The 21887-nt window shown below is 42.7% G+C and overlaps 1 protein-coding gene across 3 annotated transcripts in view; it reads right to left on the reverse strand.

Annotated features, from left to right (window-relative positions):
* TGFB2 (transforming growth factor beta 2) overlaps positions 1 to 21887 on the reverse strand; it is an 84179-nt gene that overhangs the window by 11639 nt on the left and 50653 nt on the right. For all 3 annotated transcript variants that reach the window (XM_033430457.2, XM_004271027.3, XM_004271028.4), the window contains one exon: positions 19561 to 19724. In XM_033430457.2, the coding sequence (XP_033286348.1) occupies positions 19561 to 19724 (164 nt within the window). The remainder of the gene's footprint in view (positions 1 to 19560; positions 19725 to 21887) is intronic.

Raw genomic sequence — 21887 nt, forward strand, 5'->3', positions numbered from 1 at the left:
TTGTGGCCTCTCCCGTTGCGGAGCGCAGGCTCCGAACGCGCAGGCTCAGCGGCCATGGCTCACGGGCCCAGCCGCTCCGCGGCATGTGGGATCTTCCCGGACCGGGGCACGAACCTGCGTCCCCTGCATCGGCAGGCGGACTCTCAACCACTGCGCCACCAGGGAAGCCCCATGGTGTATATCGTATTCATCTTCATATCCCTAACACGCACAGACACACTGTCTAGAATGAAACATCGCTTTCATTGTTGAATTAATTACATATGATAAATACATATCTATATCATATATCAAATATCTACAATATCTATGAGATATATGTGTCTATATCTCATATCTTAAGACACCATATATACACACATGCCTATATACATGTATGTATACACATGTATGTGTATACACAATCTCACTAAAAACACAGAACTTTTTTTAAAGTCGTGACAACATTGACCAAGTGGGCAGAAAAAAACACACTGGCAAATCTATGGAAAGTTTTCATCTCATACAGAAGAAGCAGATCTAGATTATCTGGCTTTAAAAGCAGATGAAGGGGAGCAAAGAGATCCTGAATTTCTTTTCTTTTTAAATCTCCTTAGAAGATAAGTGCTTCCTCAGCCACGGAACACGGGTAGGTTCTGACACTGGACAACTTCATACTCTCACACAGGTGAAAGGTCCTCCATATCTTTCTACTAGTTCAAGAACAGGCCAGTTGAAAGCACCCAAGAAAGATAGCTAGTGAGCTACATAATTCTGAAACAGAGAAGTGACTTTGGTCTTGTGGGTTTGTTGTCTTGAACTTTATGGCCAAGTAGTTCTTAAACCCACTTGTTGCAATTTAACTCTATTCTTTCTTATCCAGCGCTCAGTGGAAACAGGAAACAGCTGCTTTCCATCACTCATAGAATATCCCTCATATTCTTGGAGACTATCATTAAGTCCCCCTCAGCATGCTCAGTCTCCCTCTCTAAGCTAAATAAACCCAGTTCCTTTAGCCCATATTTAGAGGGGCAATTTCCCAAACCTTTAATCATTTGGGTCGCCAACAAGGATGGATGATGCTGTATAAAAGTACTCCTCCTACAGCTTGGTGATTTCATTTCAGAACTGGCTAGAAAACCTTCTAATCACATCCCAAAGTCTTTTTCTTCTTAAACATGTTTATTGGAGTATAATTGCTTTACGATGGTGTGTTAGTTTCCGCTTTATAACAAAGTGAATCAGTTATACATATACATATGTTCCCAAGTCTCTTCCCTCTTGCGTCTCCCTCCCTCCCACCCTCCCTATCCCACCCCTCTAGGTGGTCGCAAAGCACCAAGCTGATCTCCCTGTGCTATGCGGCTGCTTCCCACTAGCTATCTATTTTACGTTTGGTAGTGTATATATGTCCATGCCACTCTCTCACTTTGTCACAGCTTACCCTTCCCCCTCCCCATATCCTCAAGTCTTGAATCTTAACCTGAAAGGTATTTTCTTTCTAAGAATAGGCATGATCTCCCTATTCTTTGTTTATCTTCCATTTATCACCCACGCTAAGTGAAGCTGTAAGGGAAGAAAATTAACCTACGGCTCTTATCGATTAGAACTTTCTTAAATTCAAGAGTTGATACAAAAATGACCACCTTGGTCAACTTCCCATTCTGTTTTAGCCTTTGCTGTGTGCCTTTTTCCAGTCTCCCAACAACAAGTGTATTGAATGTTAACAGTCCTGGGTGTGCAGCTGTTTTTTTTTTTCCTAGAGCCACAGTCATTTCTAAATTCCTTTATATATCTTATCATGACAAAGGTAATTTAATTGAATGGTAAAAGCTCTCTTAACTGGCCTCCATTTGACTGGACAGATTAACCAATATACTCCATTTGTTCTGTAATAGGTATTGGCTGATTCCCAGAGCACCCTGGGGCTTATTGCCAGAAAGCTACGCTCTAGTATGTTCCAAGGACTTCTGGTCTTAGCAGTTGAGTTGCATGCTTAGCAAGTATCAATTGTATATGTTTCTAAACCTGTTTATGATAGTTGGACTTGATATTGTATTTTTTTGACCACGCAGCATGCGGGATCTTAGTTCCCCGACCAGGGATCGAACCCACACCCCCCCGCATTGGAAGTGTGGAGTCTTAACCACTGGACCACCAGGGAATCCATGATATTGTAATTATACAAGTTAATTAGATGGTCTAGAAACTGATGAAATATAGGACCAAATGTAAAGAGAGCCGTTGCTTCTGTGAGAACCAAGCTGAATGCCTTAGAAAGTCTTCATAAAGACAAGTTGCTTAAAAAAAAATTGTTTTTGAAAAACAGTTTGGTGGGTCCTCAAAAAAGGTAAACATGAAATTACCATATGATCTAGCAATTCTACTGCTAGGTATATACCCAAAAGAATTGAAAATAGGGACTCAAACAGATACTTGTACACCAATGTTCATAGCAGCATTAATCACAATAGTTGAATGATGAAAACAACCCAAGTGTCCATCAACAGATATATGGATAGACAAAATGGAGTATATACATACAATGGAATATTATTCAGCCACGAAAAGTAATGAAATGCTGACATATTACAGCATGGATGAATCTGGTAAACTTTATGCCAAGTAAAATAAGCCAGACACAAAAGGAGAAATATTATACGATTTCACTTATATGAGATAACTAGAATAGGCAAATTCATGAAGGTATAAAGTAGAATTAGAGGTTACCAGGGGCTGGGGGTAATGGGAATGGGGAGTTATTTTTTTTATGGGCACAGAGTTTCCATTTAGGATAATGAAAAATTTCTGGAAATGGATAGCAGTGATGGTTGTACAACATTGTAAATTTACTTGATGTCTCTGAATAGTATACTTTAAAAAATGGTTAAGGTAAATTTTATGTTATGTATATTTTACCACAATATATATTTTTTTCCAATTTTAGATGTGGGAGAGATAACTATCAAAGAAGGAAATCATATGTTAAAAATCTAGAAGGATCCTGCACTCGGTTTGCTTAGCAATTGTCCTGAAACGTCTCTCTCTTCTTCAAAGAAACTAAAAACTAGAAAGTATTGATGATGCACTATGGATGTGGTTTAGGCAAAAAATAAGACGTGGATTGCAACAGGCAGAGCCACAGTCAATGAAAAGTCCTCGGTATTTTATAGAAAACTCAGCATTTAAATTGTGTTTGTGTGTGTGTGTTGTACACATATATACACATACATATGTTTTAAATTAAAATATAAAGTTTGCCCCCCAACTCATGTTTTTATAATTCCCTGCTTGAACTGACTTTTTTTGTCTTTAAATAACAGAACAACAACTGTTCCTGATTGAATTAGAAGAGAGCTTCTAATATATTAAAAATGAGATTTAGCTGTCTCTTGCTACCACCCACAGCCATGCTTGAATGGTACCTTCATTACGTTATTGATATATACACATTATCTGTAATATGTGTAAAATACCACATATCGCCTTTGGCAAAGCTCTCAGTTCTTCCCTGAATTACAAAACTCCCTACACAAAAGGATCCATTCATCTCTCGGCCACTGGAAACCAGCCAATTAGGGAGTGGAGAGAGGCAAAAGTCGCTGATGTTACCCAATAGTTTAGGGCCAAAAGAAAAAAAAAAAAAAAAAAAAAAAAGAAACAGAACTCTAGATGCAAAATTATAGCCAGAGGAGAGCTTAGTCTTAAAGGAATAATGCTATAAATCAACTCAGGATTTGGCTCAAACCTCGTGAAAGACACCTCTTCCATTCCTATGAGACATCGCAAAAAGCTATAAGAAAGCATTGGGGATTCGATTTTACTTTCCATATTCAGACATCAACAGATCTACAGAAGGACCCAGGGGCCCATTCAACCAGACTTCTAATGGAAAGAGAAATTTAACAATAGGGCTGGAGAGAAAAACTGACACCAGCTTAACAAGTGTGGGCCCATCTTGTTCCTTTTAAATGTTTTTAATGTACTTAATGTTTAAATATATTTCAGGGTTTAAAATGTTTGCAGTGGTGTGCACGGAGTGATGAGGAAATGCTGAATTAAATGTTCACTCCACTGGCTCTGAGCACCATTCTCTTAGATCTGCCTCATCTCACGCACTAACGTCCGTGTCATGAAACACGTGTCAGTGAGGCACTTAGGGGCCGTCTCTCCAACTCAAGACAATTCATCCTCTAACATCTCTGGCTTTATCTGAAGATCTCTCACGACAGTGAACTTGCTACTTGTTGAAAAAGATCATCCCACTTTGGGCCAACTGGCAGGTTGAAATTTTTCTTTATCTTGGACTTAAACCTTCCATCAACTGGTCTTAGTTAATAATAGTACCATTGCCTCATCTTCATACAATGATGTCAGCTTTTCAAAAATGTGAAACATTTTCACATTTTTCAGTCTTCACAAAACACTGAGAGGTAGATATCCTAGCCCTTATTATACTACAGCAGGAGGAGAAGAAGCCTGAAGGACTTACCTGGGTTACCAAAGCCCTGTAGGAAAAGCCTGGAAACATCTTGCCCTGTTCATACCAGTTGAGGGGGCTTTTGAACATTGTACGTATTTTGCTATCTGGAACAAGATGAAAAATTCTGTTTCTTCTCTATGTCAGCCCCCCATCACAGGAGATGGCTTCCCCCAACTTCTTCCTTCAAGACAAGGTTTGTGGTGCTTTCCACCCTTGTCAAGCCCCTTTTCAATGTCCCTCTTAAAATCAGTTCCTCAACAGATTCAAGGTACAGTCTAGCAGAATATGGCAAATACACAGAATATGCCAAATGGGGAGGGGGGAGCCTCATGCTTCCCTTGTTCTGGTCACTATTTTTAATGCAAACTATTTATTTTGGGCAGGAGCCACATCACACCATTGATTCCAAACTTCTTGTAAAATAAAACCTTTGTTCTTACACAAATCATTAAGTCAGATTTTCCACCCCAAGTCCTTTCTTGGGAAGGACATGGAATAAAGACAAAGAAATGAAGGAAGGCAAAGAGAGAAGGAAGGTTGGTTTTTCTAACCAGTGGTTCTCCAACTTTAGCCTGCATTAGACACATCTGGAGGGCTTATTAAAACATCTATAGAGTTTCTGATTTAATAGGGGTGAAGCTGGTGCGCAAGAATTTGCATTTCTAACATGTTCCTAGGTGACGCACAAGCTGCTGGTCTAAGGGCCACTCGGAGAACTACTGTTCTAGTCTATATTGACGCAATTCGTTTTTGAACCTAAATGCAAATTCCACATATATCTCCGTTAACTTTGAACTTCTCATCTGAGCTGGGTTTTTAGCATTTTAGAATCTCTCTGAACCTTGTTTGCTCTTCAACCTCTAAACTATCCTTGCCACAGTATCAACCGCTGTGCATGCAATGTCTTCATCAGCTTGATGATAACAGTATTAAATTGTATAGAGCCAAAGCCATAACCTGGGGCTGTATCCACAGTTACTTCTTTTCTGGTTGGCCTTGTTTTCTTTAATCAACACACTGTCTCGTGTTGTATACAGCAGCACAAAGTAGAACTTCACTAGTGTACATAAGGTGTGAGACCCAGTTTAAACCAGAGTCCTGCCCATCTTTGCCGACCCATTCCATACCCTCTGTGGTTCCTTAGGTTTCTTTGAAGAACCCATGGTGCTTGCCAAGTGCCTTTGGAAATCATTAGTGTAGGGAAAAGGCTCATAGGCTTTGAAGTCAGGCAAACATAAACCATCACTTCCTCAGTATGATCATCTCTAGGTCCATCCATGTTGCTGCAAATGGCATTATTTCATTCTTTTTTATGGCTGAGTAGTATTCCATTGTATATAAGTACAACATCTTCTTTATCCATTCATCTGTCAGTGTTAACTTAGGTTGCTTCTGTGTCTTGGCTATTGTAAATAGTGCTGCTATGAACACTGAGGTGCACGTATCTTTTCCAATTAGAGTTTCCTCCATATATATGGCCAGGAGTGGGACTGCAGGATCATGTGGTAGCTCTATTTTTAGTTTTTTAAGGAACCTCCATACTGTTCTCCATAGCGGCTGTACCAATTTACATTCCCACCAACAGTGCAAGAGGGTTCCCTTTTCTCTACACCCTCTCCAGCATTTGTTATTTGTAGACATCTTGATGATGGCCATTCTGACTGCTGTGAGGTGATAACTCACTGTAGTTCTGATTTGCATGTCTCTAATAATTAGGGGTGTTGAGCATCTTTGCATGTGCACATGCCTGTCTTCTTAGGACCCTGACCATACAGGATTAGAGGCCTACCCTACTCCGGTGTAACCTCATTTTAATTTAACTAATTACGTCTGCAACGAGCCTGTTTCCAGATAAGGTCACGTTACGGGATGCTGAAGGTCAGGACATCCACATATTTTTTTGAAGGGACAAAATTCAACCTATAACAGTAGGTGTTCATGCATTACCGTGGGATGTGTATGTTCTGATGCTTGATCTGACGGGGAAGTTCTTCAAAGCAAAAAACACTCCTTTTTATTTTCCACAGAGTTTTTTCCACTGTAGTTTACACAGTCCATCCTTGGTAAATTCTTATTGACTAACAGACTTCATTAGAAAGACATATATGATCAAGTGACATACAAGCCCCTGAACAATCAGTCGTTTATAGTGATAGAAACGACTTCTCAGAATTTTACACATACACATGGACATTCACCTCACAGAGACTTCATAGATAAACAGACATCTATATCTATATATCCATATCTGTATCTATGTATCTATCTATGATGACAAAGAATCACCTGACAATGTAAACAATTTTATATGTATTTTACCCTTTCTACTTAACATATTTTGTTGTGGGAATGAAAATGATGAGAAAAAGCAAGAAAGTAGAATTTCCAAGTACTAGAAAGTGGGGTCTTAGAATCAGAACTGGGTAAACGGCTTCTCTTCCACTGAGGCATAAACATAGCCCTTTGTCCCTGTTTAATTGCAGCCTCCTTGAACGGCGCTGGGTCACCTTGGGCGTGTCTAACAAACTGACACACTGCATGATTATCCTTCGGAAAGTGGCCTAACAGACCCAGCTCTTATCCTACTTCTCCCATTACCACGTCCTGCGGCTCCTTTATGACTGCATCCCTCTAAGAGGTCGTAAGGAATGCATACTTCACAAGGGCTTCACGAGAGCCTGCATAGCACACACTTATGGAATACACATCAGCTTCAAAAGAAAGACTCACATTAAAAATACAGTCTCTTTGGAGCTGAGATATCTACATTATTATGTCCCGATATTAACTCTTTCTCGTTACAGTACAACGTGATGTACATTGGTGTGTTTCTGTATTACACAGATCCATGTGCAGTAAAAGTACGGCATACAGAGGTCTTTAATGACCTTTATGGAAATGACACCAGCAAGCTACACGCACACACTCACACACACACACACACACACACACACACACACACACACACACACACAGGAAAGCCTCTCCTCTGTGATGAAAACACCTCATAATTCCCTATTTTTTCCTTCACTTTTTTCATTCTCCACACACGGGGCTTTGTGCTGACTGCACATGTGCATAAACAAGCAAATGCATCTCTGCAGGTCTGAGGGATGAAGGAGTCCTTTGTGTAAACGGAAGTCTCTGTGATGCTGCAGCTCGACCTCATTCACAAGAGCATCAGATATAAATCACACAGCAGAGTAAACGATTCAACCAGACACAGGTCACATCCGCACAGGCAAGGAAAGAGGCATGTGCCACACATCTAAAGTAATGAATCTCAAAAAATAAAGAGCATGGTTTTCCTACTGTGTTTGTGGGTTACCCAAGAGTATCAGTTTCATTACTGTATTTTATATATATATATATATATATATATGTATTTTTCTTACATGGTTATTATTCACTTAACCAGAAGTAGCTCTGAATAAGTAACAGAAAATGGGTAGCTATCAACATTTCTTTCTTCATTAATAGCTACAGAGGTATCTTTAAAACAAACCTAGCAGAGTTTCCAAATCCAAATAATTGATGTTTCTCGAGAGTCCCCTGATGATGTTACACGCTTATTTCCACAATGTTCCTTGTACTTAACTCTTTTTTTTTTTAATTTTTATTGGGGTCTAGTTGATTTATAATGTTGTGTTAGTTGCAGGTGTACAACAAAGTGATGCAGTTATAAATATATATATTCCTTGTACTTAAATCTTATTTTGAAATGTTTCTTCAATGTATTCAAAGACATTTATTGAACATCATCTATGCACCAGGTGTTGTTCAGGGAGATTATCTCTAGAGGTGGAGACAAGACCATAAACAAGATGAAGGTGGAGAAGATCAAGTATAGCATGTGACAAGAGTATGGAGGAGAAATGTGGAGAACAGGGACGGGAAGTGTTGGGAAGAGGGACCCTGAGATGTCAGACAGGTTGGCTAGGAAGGTATCTGGGCAGGTGACATTCGAGGAAAGATCTGAAGGAATGAAGAGAGGGAGCCTTCTGGAAAATGCCACAGAGCACTGTAGGCAGAGGGAACAGCAGCCACAGGCTTTAGAAGGGGGTGAGCCCAGGGTGTCTGAGGAACAGCAAAGAGGCCAGGATGGAGGAGCCCCCTGAGTGGGGGAAGTCACGGCTGGCGGGGGCGAGTGAGCAATAGGCCAGGGAAAGCCTAAGGCACAAGAAGGCCTTTAGCTCCTACGCGGAGTGGGGTAAGAAGCCACGACAGGGCTCTGACCAGGGGATTTGGATCGGACCAACCTCTCGGCAGAGATCGCCCTCACTGCTGTGTTGCAAACAGCCTCGAAGGTGGCCAGGTGCAAACAGCGAGACGAGGCCACTGCAAAAGCCCAAGCAAGAGACAAGAACCCCTGGGACCAGGGTAGTAGCAGCAGAGATGTGAGAAGTGGTTGGATTTCGGTTCCATCTTTGAAAAACTGCCATTATATAGGAAAATCAACTTAATTACTTTTTATGTTCCTCTTATTTAGAACTTTGGCAGTTTTAAAAAGCCAATAGTACCTTTCAAAAAATCCAGATTTGTCCCCGTTGAAGGAATTCTCAATTATGTATTTGTAGGCTGTGAACACAGTTCTAGAACCCAAAGTTCCCCCCAAATATTCTGATTACTCTTGCTATCAGGAAATAAACACATATCCTCCCTTGGAACAACTTTTGCCCTGGTGGAGTTATAGCAAAGTTGACAGACATTTACAAGATGGAAATAAAACTACTGAAATCAATCCAGGAAGCAGGTGTCAAGCCTAGTCGTGTGGTGGTGAGGCAGGCAGAGGTAGTTATGGGGCCAGGGATGAGGTAAAAAGACATCCCCACTGGGGTCAGTCACTCTGTAATGGTTTCTTCAAAAAAGAAAAGCAAGACACATCACAGCCCCCAACTCATCGCAGCTGCCCTTGGAGTTTTGATAAAGCAAAGACCCAGAACGCTAACACCACGGCTGTTCCCATAATCCTGCTCTGCTCCACTGATCCCCGGAAATGGGTCAGATGACACCTCATCCAATCAGAGATGAATGACATCATCCAAGCAGAGACAACTGACATCATCATGGAGTAGTGTTACCATCACAAACCCCCTCTAGGGGAAGTATAAACCATGTTCTACATGACCAGCAAAACCCTGGTGAAAATATCCACTCCTGACTCAGCCAACGTGCCAGACACTTTACAGCTGTGTTCTCCTCACAGCAACTCATTAGACAAGAATTGTCAACCTCCAGGCGATGAAGAAAATCTGAGGCTCAGAGAGATGAGTGATTTGTAAGACCAGAAAGCTACTAAATAAAAAAGGTGAAAGGTGAACCCAGGGCTGACTGGCTGCAATGTTCCTCTTCGTTCCAACCCAGAGCTACTCACCAGCAATTGAATAAGACCACCACACACAGAGTGAGTTGAAAATCTTATCTAAGGAAGTCCTGAAGCTAAGTTCCGGGGCAGCCACCGCAAACCCAGGACCTGCAGCACTAGGGGCTAAGGTGAGCCATCATTCCTAAGAGATTTGGAGCAGATTGTACATTTAAGAGATTGTTTCTGATAAAAGTTCAAAGTCAGTGCTTTGGAAACAATACTAATCATAATAATAGTAACCATTGAGTCGACTAATATTGTGCTAGGAGTTTCCATGCATTCTCTCCATGCCTTACAAAACCCTTGCCAAGTAGGTGCTTTTATCCACATTTTACTGATACAGAAATCATCTCGGTGATGTGACTTCCTTAGACTCCCCAAGGGGGAAAGCCACACCTGGAACTCACACTAGCCCAACTCCAAACCCTGGACTCCTCCTACCAGTAGGGCAAAGCAGCCAACAGCGTGGCCTTTGGGGCCAGACTGCCTGCGTAAGAATCCTGGCTCTGCCTCTTCCAAGTCGTGTGGCCTGGGCAAGTTTCTCAACCTCTCTGTGCCTCAGTTTCCTCATCTGTAAAATGAAGATAATAATAGTAACCACCTCATAAGGTTATTATAAGGATTAAATGAATCAATCTTTATAACGCACTTAAAATAGTGCCCAGCAGACAGTAAGCACTGCATGGGTTAGCGATAATTCTCAACACGGTTACTGAGCCACGCTACGCAAAAGAACAGAGATGGGCTTCCCTGGTGGCGCAGTGGTTGAGAGTCCGCCTGCCGATGCAGGGGACACGGGTTCGTGCCCCGGTCCGGGAAGATCCCACGTGCCGCGGAGCGGCTGGGCCCGTGAGCCATGGCCGCTGAGCCTGCGCGTCCGGAGCCTGTGCTCCGCAATGGGAGAGGCCACAACAGTGAGAGGCCCGCGTACCGCAAAAAAAAAAAAAAAAAAAAAAGAACAGAGAATTATTAGTTACCATTGCACGATTATGAACAGTTCTTTGAATACAGTGGGGAGGGACTACTGTTCACACCATTTTTGGGGTCCCATCTGCTCACAGCGTTCACAGGCTTTGGGTAACGTCATAACCTAAGGCAAATGATAACCATCCAATTTTCCTTACGAGGCGAGCATGTCATTCGATCAGTTTGCAAAAACCTGAGACATTAATAGCCTTGTACAAACAAAGTGTTTATTATACCTCACGGCTTTTTTTAAAGTGGGTTACTATACCTCGTGTGTCTCCAACGTGGCGCCAGAGTTAGGATCAGTATTAAGGGGATTGTACGTTGTAAAATTCTGGACAACAGGAGCTCAGTATAAATTTTTTTTTCAGTAGCACTTTTTGCAAGTCAAATTTAACAGACAGTCGGGTTTCTTGGCTGACCTCTTTATATTTTACACACCCTTGGGCAATACGAGAAATGAAAGCTGACCTCTGTGTGTGTGCACGCGTGCGCGTGTACAAGGGCACATATACGCATGTGCATGCGCACGTGTTTGGGATTAGGAAAAGGTTAATTTTCATTAACCCCACTAGTGCTGTGGTCCTTGCAGTGACAGGAACCTCACCCTTCATTTTGCAGCTTTAGAGTCCCTTAAAAAGCAGGCCAGGGCTTCCCTGCTGGCGCAGTGGTTAAGAATCCGCCTGCCCATGCAGGGGACACGGGTTCGAGCCCTGGTCCGGGGAGATCCCACATGCCGCGGAGCAACTAAGCCCGCGAGCCACAACTACTGAGCCCGCGAGCCACAGCTACTGAATCCCGTGCGCCTAGAGCCCATGCTCCGCAACAAGAGAAGCCACCGCAATGAGAAGCCCACCTACCTCAACAAAGAGTAGCCCCCGCTCGCTGCAACTAGAGAAAGCCGCGCACAGCAACAGAGACCCAGTGTAGCCAAAAATAAATAAATAAATAATAAATAAAAAGCAGGCCAAGGCCATCTACCTTGAATTATCACTGTAAAGCCTTAGGGGTGTGCATCGTTTAAAATCTTTCGGGGAGATGAGATACAATGTCCATTAAAAGTAGCTGGGGATTCGCTCCTCCCCACTACAATCTTTGTTTACTTATTTCGCTCCGTAAACATCAATTCACTCTTTCACCCTCAAATCTGAAAAGTCATTTCATATGGACTATACGGCTTGAAGCCAAAGATAAATGGATAGAAATGACTTAGGATTTAGCCGCTGTCTTGTATAGCCTTGCAAGGGATCTCTAAAGATGAGATTTCATCACATTTGACAAACCCATTACTGTACAAATGCAAATCCAACTAGGCATTAAAATCCAAGGATTGGGAATTTCCTGGTGGTCCAGTGGTTAGGACTCCGCACTTCCACGGCAGGGGCACGGGTTTGATCCCTGGTCGGGGAACTAAGATCCCGCGTGCTGCACAGCACAGCCAAAATAAATAAATACATCAATCAATCTCAAGGATTAAAGAACGAGGTCAGAAAAAGCAGGACAGATTTTATTTTACTTTTGTTCATCACAGGTCTGACAGAGTTTTCTGTAGAGGGGGGAGTTCCTTTGTTAAGGCAAAGGTGACTTCAACTGAAGCTGGATGACGTCCTACCTCTACAGAAATAAACACCACCATTGCCCCTCTTAAAGCCATGGTCGGGAAATCTAAGGTGCCTTGGAAATCCTCAGAGCTTGTTTCATCCCAGCACGTTTATCTTCTACTGATTAATAGGCAACTACCAGCAGACTGTATTCTACCAAGATCTGACACCGACATTTGTGGCCTCACACCAGCCCCATGTGAGAAGGTGACATTTTTCTCCTGATGTAAGATGTAGGAGGTATGAACCCAGTATATCGCATTGCCTCCCAGGGAGTTCTTTTGCATGGTTTTTTTAGTGGTCTCAAGCTAATAAATTAATCGAATGATAACCTGGCAACTGACTTTGGCAGGTAATTCTGTAGAGAGCTCTTCCTCTTGGGGGAATCAAAGACTTAGAAGTCAAAATCTAAGAGATGACGAGGAAGGAAGGGAATTAACCTAGGTTGACTGCCAACTCTCCATCCGACAGTCATATACACTGTTTTATTTCACCCTTACAATAAACAGCAAGTGAATTGGAATTATTAAAAAAAAAAACTTGGATCACAACGCCCATACCAGTGAACACTACACCATGCTGTCTCATTAAGGGTGACTAGTGAACGAGTGAATAAAAGAAAATGCTGCGCATAGTAACTAACCAAACCTGCTCCTATCTCAATCTGATGCATTCAGATATTCCTGCGATAAATATTGTTGGGCTCAAAGAAATCTCTTGAGTCAGGCACACGGTGTATTGGAATTATCTGCCTGTCTACCCAAGGAGTCCAAACAAGACTGCCCCCAAATTCTCACAGCTCCCTTTCTGGAAGGAATGAGTTCTGAGGCATTCCTCTGGATTCTCCAAATTTTGTTCTAGGAGTCCCTTGGGTATGTCTCTATTAGTGGAAAGACGGTACCGTTGGGACACCATTTACACGTCTGTTCCTCCACCAGACCCTGAGCAACTGGAAGGCAGAGTCTGAGTCTGATTTATCTCTAGATGGCTGGCTGCAGTTCTGGCGCCAACGCTAGGAGGTGCCCACTTGGAGTCTGCTCACCACGACGCCATACCGTGGGTTAGTGTGGCAGATTAAAGATGGCTGCAACTTCTTTGACACTCCTCCCATCAAGAGTTGGGGTCTATTTCCTTTCCCTTTGAATCTGGGCTGGGCTGTAGGTCATTTGATCTATACAATAAGGTGAAAATGATGCTCTGCTAGTTCTGGGCCTTGTTTTTAAGAGGATTGGCAGCTTCCGCCTTGGACACTTGGCCCCTTGAGCCTCATGTAAAAAGCCTGACTACTCTTCTGGGAAGACTGCGTGGATACATCCTGAAACCATTTAGAGAGGAGGAGGGGCTCAGTCATCCCATCCAAGCTCCAAGCTTATGAGCAAACTCATCACAGATCCTCCAGACCAGACCAGCTGCTACCTGAATACCATCAAGTGACCCCAGTCAAAGTCACATGGAGCAGAAGAACAGCCCAGCCAAGTCTCGCCCAAGCTTCTGACCCTTAAACGTCAATAAAATAATTGATATTTGAGGCGATGAAATTTGGGGGTAGTTTGTTATACAGTGACTAGATCATCGAAACGTTCCAAAGGTACAAATCTTATTATCCTAGAGGTGGTAAAGTTTTAAATGAACAGTAAATAGACCCACAGACAGAGAAAACAAATTTTTGGTTACCAAAGGGGAAAGGCAGCGGGGGAGGAATAAATCAGGAGTTTGGGATTAACACATACTCACTACTATATATAAAATAGATAACCAACAAGCACCTACTGTATAGCACAGGGAACTATACTTGATATTTTGTAATAAGCTATAAGGGAAAAGAGTCTGAAAAAGTATATATATATATATAAAGTATATATATATATATAAAAGTATATATATATATATATATATATATATATATATATATATATATATATAAAAAACTGAATCACTTTGCTGTACACCAGAAACTAACACAACATTGTAAATCAACTATACTTCAATTAAAAAAAAAAAGAATTGGGAAATAAGCGTGGAAAGGGTGTAAGTTGGTGAGAGGAAGCTAGAAATAGCTGGGATTTCCAAGGCCCTCTGAGGTCAGCACCCCTAAACATAAGTAGCTTTTGGTGGTCTCACACGGCCACGAGGTCATGGGCACCCTTACTTAAGTTATTAATTTCTTTGCTTGTGAAATTGGGGGCTGAGCCCCCTCCAAGATGGCAGACACCCTTGCTCTTGTTGGTGATATTCAATTGAAGAAGATTCCCCTCTCCTATTTTTTTTCCCTCTGTAACTCTGGGCATGATTTTAATCATAAATACAAGCACAACTTAATCAGAGAAAGATGTATTCCATCTTCCAAATGCGCTGAGAGCTCTACTAAATATTAGTAGGTTCAAAAGCATTCCCAGAGCACTGAAGCTTTATCGGAGCATATTTCAATAAAGGCTGCCTTTGTCATAAATCTCTAAAAATACGGTAAGGGTCACTCCTATTTGGAAAAATGTTCAGTTTTCCTCTTTTTTGCCCTCTTTCCCTTCCTATCAGAAGGCTTTATCCCTTTCGTATTCCCTCTGATACTGGTGTACGTCTGAAGTCATACTATGTTCACACCAGTACAGGCTCTTTAGAGCCTGCTCACATAACAGAAGTCAGAGGTAGCAGGAGGACAGTGCGGTTTTATATTACCACCATTCATCACAGCTCTGACAGACGATTCTGTAGAGGGGAGAAGAGTGAGAGTCGCCTTGCCAAACTAAACATGATTTCCACAGAAGCTCGGGTATCCTGACTCTCCCAGGCAGGGAGAAATCAACAGATGCACAGCCCTGGACAAAACTAACTCGGAACTCACTCCTGGAAATGCTATCTTAGGTCTTTCTAGCCTGGGATTCGGACTCTAGAAAGAGGACCCATATACATTTTAGGGGACAGAATGACCCCCCAAACTTGGGATATGCCTTAAATCTGTGATTCCCAATGGAGAATGGAGAATGATCATATCTGAATCGTGAGGAGAGCTTTTCGAAACCACGTCTGTCCAGAGGCAAATCTTTTCCTCTCCAGGGAGAATCAGAAGCTCCAGGAAACGGACTGTGGACAGGCCTTGTAGAAGCTCCCCCAGGGCATTCAGAGGTGGGGAAGCACCTCCTGCACCCACATGTGAGCTCGCGCACGCGCGCGCACACACACACACACTCCCCCTGCTTAGAACCGATGCCCTGAGGAATCCTAATAAATTATCCATACAATCATCTAAACACCCTGAAAACCTATTCCTAGTCATCCTATCTCTCTTCCTCTAGGAAGCAGATTGTCAACCCTGTGGCCAGTAATACAGTAGTCAAAGGGAATCTAGAAACTTCAGAGACTTTGTTCTTCTGAATAGTTGAGCTCTCCACATAGCTACAGGTCTGCCCATTTAAGCGCTGAGTATTTTATTTTTCAAAATAACGTTTCAGCAATTTTGCCTAGAAAACCCTCTAGTACCTTACGGCACGTGTTCAGTTACCTGAATATAATTTAGCCTCACCTGCATAATTGAAAGCCGTTACTGTAAGCATCAATTTCTGTCCTGAGACTTGAAGAGGGAGTTTATCACTGAAGGCCACAAAGAGTTCCAAATGCCTGGAAGGCAAGTGGCAAGTTGGAGAAAAACAGGCCAAAGATGGGACTCCAAATAAAAAGGCCACCAGCAGATGTCAGAATCCACGTAGGGTGCCACAGAGATAAAGACTGGGTTAACCACTAACAGGATAAGCTTTAGGAAAATTGTCCATACAGGCACTGCATTCTATGACTTGATCATCTGGGCTGGCATTACTGGGGTGCACAGGCAAACATCTCAAGTCTAAAGGGTCACCTCTTCCTGTCAGAGTGTCTTCCCCCAGCACTCCTTCTAATCCAGTGCTTCGAATTTCTTGTGGTCCCAGAGAGGACCAAAGGCTGCCTTTCCGGTGAGTCAGCTGTGTGTGTGTGCGCTGTGTCTTCTGTGAGGGTGCTCAGGGATCTCTCTGACTTACTACCTGGACTTTGGCTGTGTTTCAGGAGGTTAGATTGCTGCATAGCTGGGCTCCAGATAGATAAGGAGATGTTATTCTTCCTTATTTTCCTCTAAAACTACCTCCTTCCTGGGTCTCGTGTTGAGTGTCACTGAACAAGCCCAAGGTCATGTTCTCCATACAATGAGCTTCTGTTTGGGGCTGTATCTTTTCCAATTGTGGATTTAATTGGAGCAGAGCCTGCTGCTTGTGTCATGGGGTGGCCAGTGCTGCAATAACCTCTGGGAAGGTACACAGCCACTGAGGACCTGACTGAGGTCCTCTGAATTACCAGCCTCCAGGGACAGATCCCCTCCCGGGGATGAGACGGCCTCTGGGAGGAAGACAAACTATCAGTAACCCGCTATCAGAGGCCACTCCTCAGAGCAAGGTCAGAAGCCAAAGAATAACGGTGACTTAGCAGCTTACGTTACAGGCAACAAAATCTAACAGACCTTGCCTTCAATTAACTGAAGTCGCGTAATTGAAACAGGGCCAGAGAGAACAATCTATCTGCACAGAGAGGCGTGGACGAGAGACTTAATTGAGAAAGAAGAAAAAAGAGGACAGGCAGTCATGTTTTTGTTTTTATTTTTCAAATCACCTTGCAATGTCTCTGGCTACCTTTGATCAAGCTGCTTTTTCAGAGAACTCCGTCTTTGCTTTCCCTCCTAATACCACTCCACCCTCTGGCCGGCCTAGTTTCTCTTATTTTTCTTCTATTCTGGCTGATATTGAGGCAAAGAGGTAGGGAAGGATTTGCTACAAACAGCAAATGCGGTGAAGAGTGAGTGCTTGAGAATCAGAGCTGGACCTGGATCCCAGCCCCGCCTCCTCCTGGCTGTGTGACCCTGGCCAAGTGACTTAATTTCTCTGTGACTCAACATCTTTCTCTGTAAAAAGGAGAAAGAATCCAGTAGAAGAAAGAATATTTGAAATGAGTGAAGGTGGTCTAAAGGTACGAACTTCCAGTTGTAAGATGAATAAGTTCTGGGGATGTAATGTACAATATGGTGACGATAGTTTGTAATAGTGTATTAAATATTTGAAATAAGAGAGTAAATCTTAAAAGTTCTTACCACAAAGGGGAAAAAAAATGTGACTATGTGAAGTGGTACATGTTAACTAAACCTACTGTGGTGAACATTTTGCAATATATACATATACATATACATTTTGCAATATATACATATATCGAAATATTATTCAAGGTTGTACACCTTGAACTAATACAATGTTATACGTCTGTTATATGTCAATAAATGAAAAAAAAAGATACTTCATCATGCAAACTTCACAGGAGAGCTGTGGATACAAATGGAGGCAATACTTATAAAGGGCTTAACAGAGGGGCTGGTACACAGAAAGACGACCCTGTCTGATACTCTTAGAACGCGCATTAAGATCTTAAGGTCTCCACGGAGAGGTCCCTGAGGATCTAAGCAAGAACTACTTTTCATGAACACACATGTAAACTGGTACTTGAAAACTGTTTTAACAACTTCAGACTCATTCTCAGAGATTCCATGCTTATTTGTGTGGGAATTTTTCCATTTTCCCAATAAATGCAAAGAAAAGTCTTATCCAGATTACCAAAATTTCCAAATGTTTACAACCCAGGACAACTAGAGGTCTCCACATGCAGATGTCAATTCCTTTCATTCCCTCAAGGAAGCACGCTTTTTAGTCATATTGTCTCACATGCCTCCTCCTTAACATTGGGGTTCTCGGGTCTGTTCTTATTCAGTCTCCCTCTACATATCTTCCCTGGAGGGCAACACTCCGCCTTACACTCTCCTCACCTCCTGGCACTGAGTGCCATCTCTTTGGTACCCTCAACAGGCCCCTTCAAAGGACACCCTGTTGTGGTACAAATGGCTCCTTCCATCAAGAATGACCATCCCTCATCCTGTTTTAACAGATGCTTCTTGAGGCCCCACCCAAACGTCAAGTACCTGGTGAAATCTTTCCAACTCTGCCCTCTACAGACACTGTTCATATGACACTATGACGTATTCACTATGACCTGATCTGCGTCCCTTGCCCAGCTCAGGGCTTTCAGAGCAGTGCTTTCATGTGTGTCAGATCCCCTGAAGATCTTGATAAAAGTCTAGATTCTGGTCTACATTCTGTGCATTCTGATTTGGTAAGTCTGGGCTGGGGCCTGAGATTCTGCATTTCTCCCAGCTCCTAGGTAATGCTGATGCTACTGCCCGGTAACCCATGTGAGTAATAAGCTGTTAAGAACATCTCTCACATCTCAGTAACTTGGTATCATCATCATCATCACCATCATTATTACCATCACCATCATCATCATCATATCATCATCATCATCATCATCATCATATCATCATCACCACCAACATCATCATCATCATCGTCTCATCACCATCATCATCATATCATCATCATCACCGCCAACATCATCATCATTGTCATATCATCACCATCATCATCATCACATCATCATCATCATCATATCATCATCACATCATCATCATCATCATCACCACCACCATCATCATCTTTTGACACAGCTGCCTAGCAACTGTACTTAGGGAGATGAGATGTCAGGGCTGCCTGAAATCGTGGCGGACAGTGGTGAACAGAGGATGTGCACCTGGTGTGGGATGGACTAGAAAGTGCGGGTAGAATCAGAGAGGAAGAGGAGGCAGGATGAGGTTAGTGAAGAGACAGGAGGTAGCAAAGAGAGGAAGAAAAGAGAGTGAAAAAGATGGAGAGACAGACAACAGGAAGGAAGTGACGAGGGAAGAAAAGGAGAAAGGGATGGCCATCAAATGAGAAAAGAAAGGTAGCTGACTTCCCTCCTTGGGGTGGGACTGGTCCTACGTCATCTGACTTTACAGAGTAGGGGGTGGACTTCTGGACTTGAGCCCTCCCGAGGGTGGGCACTCTAGCCATTCATGCCCAGAGCTTCCCCCCTTCACTCTAAATGTTCTGCCTTCCTGAGCAAGTGAGGAACTGTCACTGTGAGAGGAATAATAAATGAGGGTCTATGTCATGATTATGTGTGTAGAAAACGGCGTATCTCAGTTCAGAAGATCTCAGTCTGCAGGAAGTCCTTTATCCTAAGACTTCAAACTGATTGTCCATTCAAACAACCCAAACAAAAGTTACCTGATACAGTTCGATCCGTTGTTCAGGCACTCTGGCTTTCGGGTTCTGTAAACGAAAGACTCTGAACTCTGCCTTCACCAAATTGGAAGCATTCTTCTCCATGGCGGAGACGTCAAATCGGACAATTCTGAAGTAGGGTCTGTAGAAAGTGGGCGGGATGGCATCTGTAAAAAGTTAGGGCAATCATTCAAAATGATAAAAATCCATTGTTCTCTCACAAAAGACCACGCAGCATGAGATAGTCTTAAGAAACCATACGGGAAATATCTACAGAATGATTTCGTTTCCAATGGCCAATTTAATATCATTAACAATTGAACCAGAAAAAAAAAATAAATAAACATCTGCATTTGGTTACAGGAGCAGCCGATTAATAGGGATTAACAAACCACTTCCAACTCCATTTGAGGTTATAAAGTTAACCCTCTCCTTTGAAAGCTGACAGAGTGGTGGAAAACCCTAGATGGTTATAAATTGGAACAAGTTCATGACAGTGGATGCCTGGAGAGAGCCGTCGGGCTTGCGTACACTTTCATCAGTTGTGCCAGGAAAAGAGCTCCTAATGGCAAGCAGTTTGCCCATGTATTTTTTTTCCTTGAAATTTTGGCACTCAAACACTCTGCTCTCTCCAGCTTCATGGACTGCATCTTTTTTGGCTTTGATAATTTGGTCTTTCACACACATAGGACCAAATACACCCTCTAGACAAGTTAGGGTGAGGACATTTGAATAAAAATATACAGATACTGGCTATACCAGGCCAGTCTTAAAATTCTTTATTCAGCATAAATGTCCATTGGTGGGAGGGAATCCTAGCTAATGAAGAGGAAGAAAATCAACCCAAATGCCTTCTGTTCTGAGTCATGAAAAATACAGAGATGCAGAAAGCCCACAGCAATTTCAAGTTCATGGGCTGCTAGAATTTTGCTGTTACTTTGTAGTAACCTGTCATTGCCTTTGAATATGCAACTTGAGGTTACCCCCAAACCAAAGCAAGTCCAAATTCTATCCCCATACTTCATATACAACACCGATTTATTAAGCACCTACACTGGGCAGGCCACCTGTTACAGGTACATTCCTACAGTATACGTAGAATAGGTATATTTCTACAATACTCTTCCAAAATCTCCTGCAAACTTACTTTCATTATTCTGGAATGCTCCATCCAACTCTGGTGGCTCCATGATTTTCTATCCCCTCCTCAATTATGTCACTTCATTGCAACATAATCATTCATTTTTTTATGGCTTCTTACAAATGTTTTTATTACTTCATTATTATGTTTGCTTATTTTATTTCCCCATGAAATCTTAAGAATCTTGAGGACTAACCATATTTTCCAGGTCTTTCTTTTTCCCCCGTCTACCTAGGACAGGGCTCTGCACACATGGAGTTCACCAAATACCCACTGTTTACGAAGTTGGTCATCAACAGGAGTCTTGAAAGACTCAGGCGTCTGGCTATTGGCAAGACTAGCTTCTTATTAAACAAGTGAACCATCCTGCTGATGTTAAAATAGAAATAAATACCTTTTGTGATTTCCTGGGAAATCCATGCCCTGACAATTACACTGAAAAAAAAAAAAAATGCTAGGAACACACCAACATTTCCTCATCTTAAGAGCTCTGAACTTTTTTCCCCTCATAGAGGCTTTTCCCCATCCCTTTCCCATGTCCTGTGGCTGCTGGAAAGCAGCTCATGGGGAAGTGGTGAATTTCAAACCATGCCCTGCTCGATGACTGCTTCACAAAGGACTGTGGGAATTGAAGCTTTGTAGCTCAGAAGCCTCAGAAACAAAAACAAACAAGCACTCAAACAAAAAACCCCAAATCTAAAGCACCCACGTTTCAGAGAAAAGAAGGTATTCATGTGGACACAGGGATGGCCCGCTGCATCACTACCGTGAAATACTCGGTGGACAGTTTCAGGCGGACAAAAACATTCACCCGGCCAGAAAGGTTTGGGGAGCCCCCTAGCTTAGCAATTTGCAAAGGTAGCTGCCAGGACAAACTGACCTTTCCCTCCGCTGGAACGTGCCCAGCCCAGGTGACAGGACAGGCTTGTCCCATCCTGATCAGCTCAGCTGAAAACAGTCTGGGGTCCCAGGTAGAGAGGCCTGGGGAGGGCTGGGGCCGGGCCTCCTGGCTTCACACACTCTCCAGTTTGGCCAGAACCTTCCACAGGCCTAGTGGCTGCATTCAAGTTCGCATGGCCTCCCCATTAGACAGCAGGAGCTTCAAACATGCTTTGAAAGAGCATCCTGAAAGCGCAAAGCTGCTTCAGTGCATTTCCTGTCATTAGCGAGAGTAAACATCTCATTGGTT

The sequence above is a fragment of the Orcinus orca genome, chromosome 1 (assembly GCF_937001465.1).
Source record: "Orcinus orca chromosome 1, mOrcOrc1.1, whole genome shotgun sequence".
NCBI lineage: Eukaryota > Metazoa > Chordata > Mammalia > Artiodactyla > Delphinidae > Orcinus > Orcinus orca.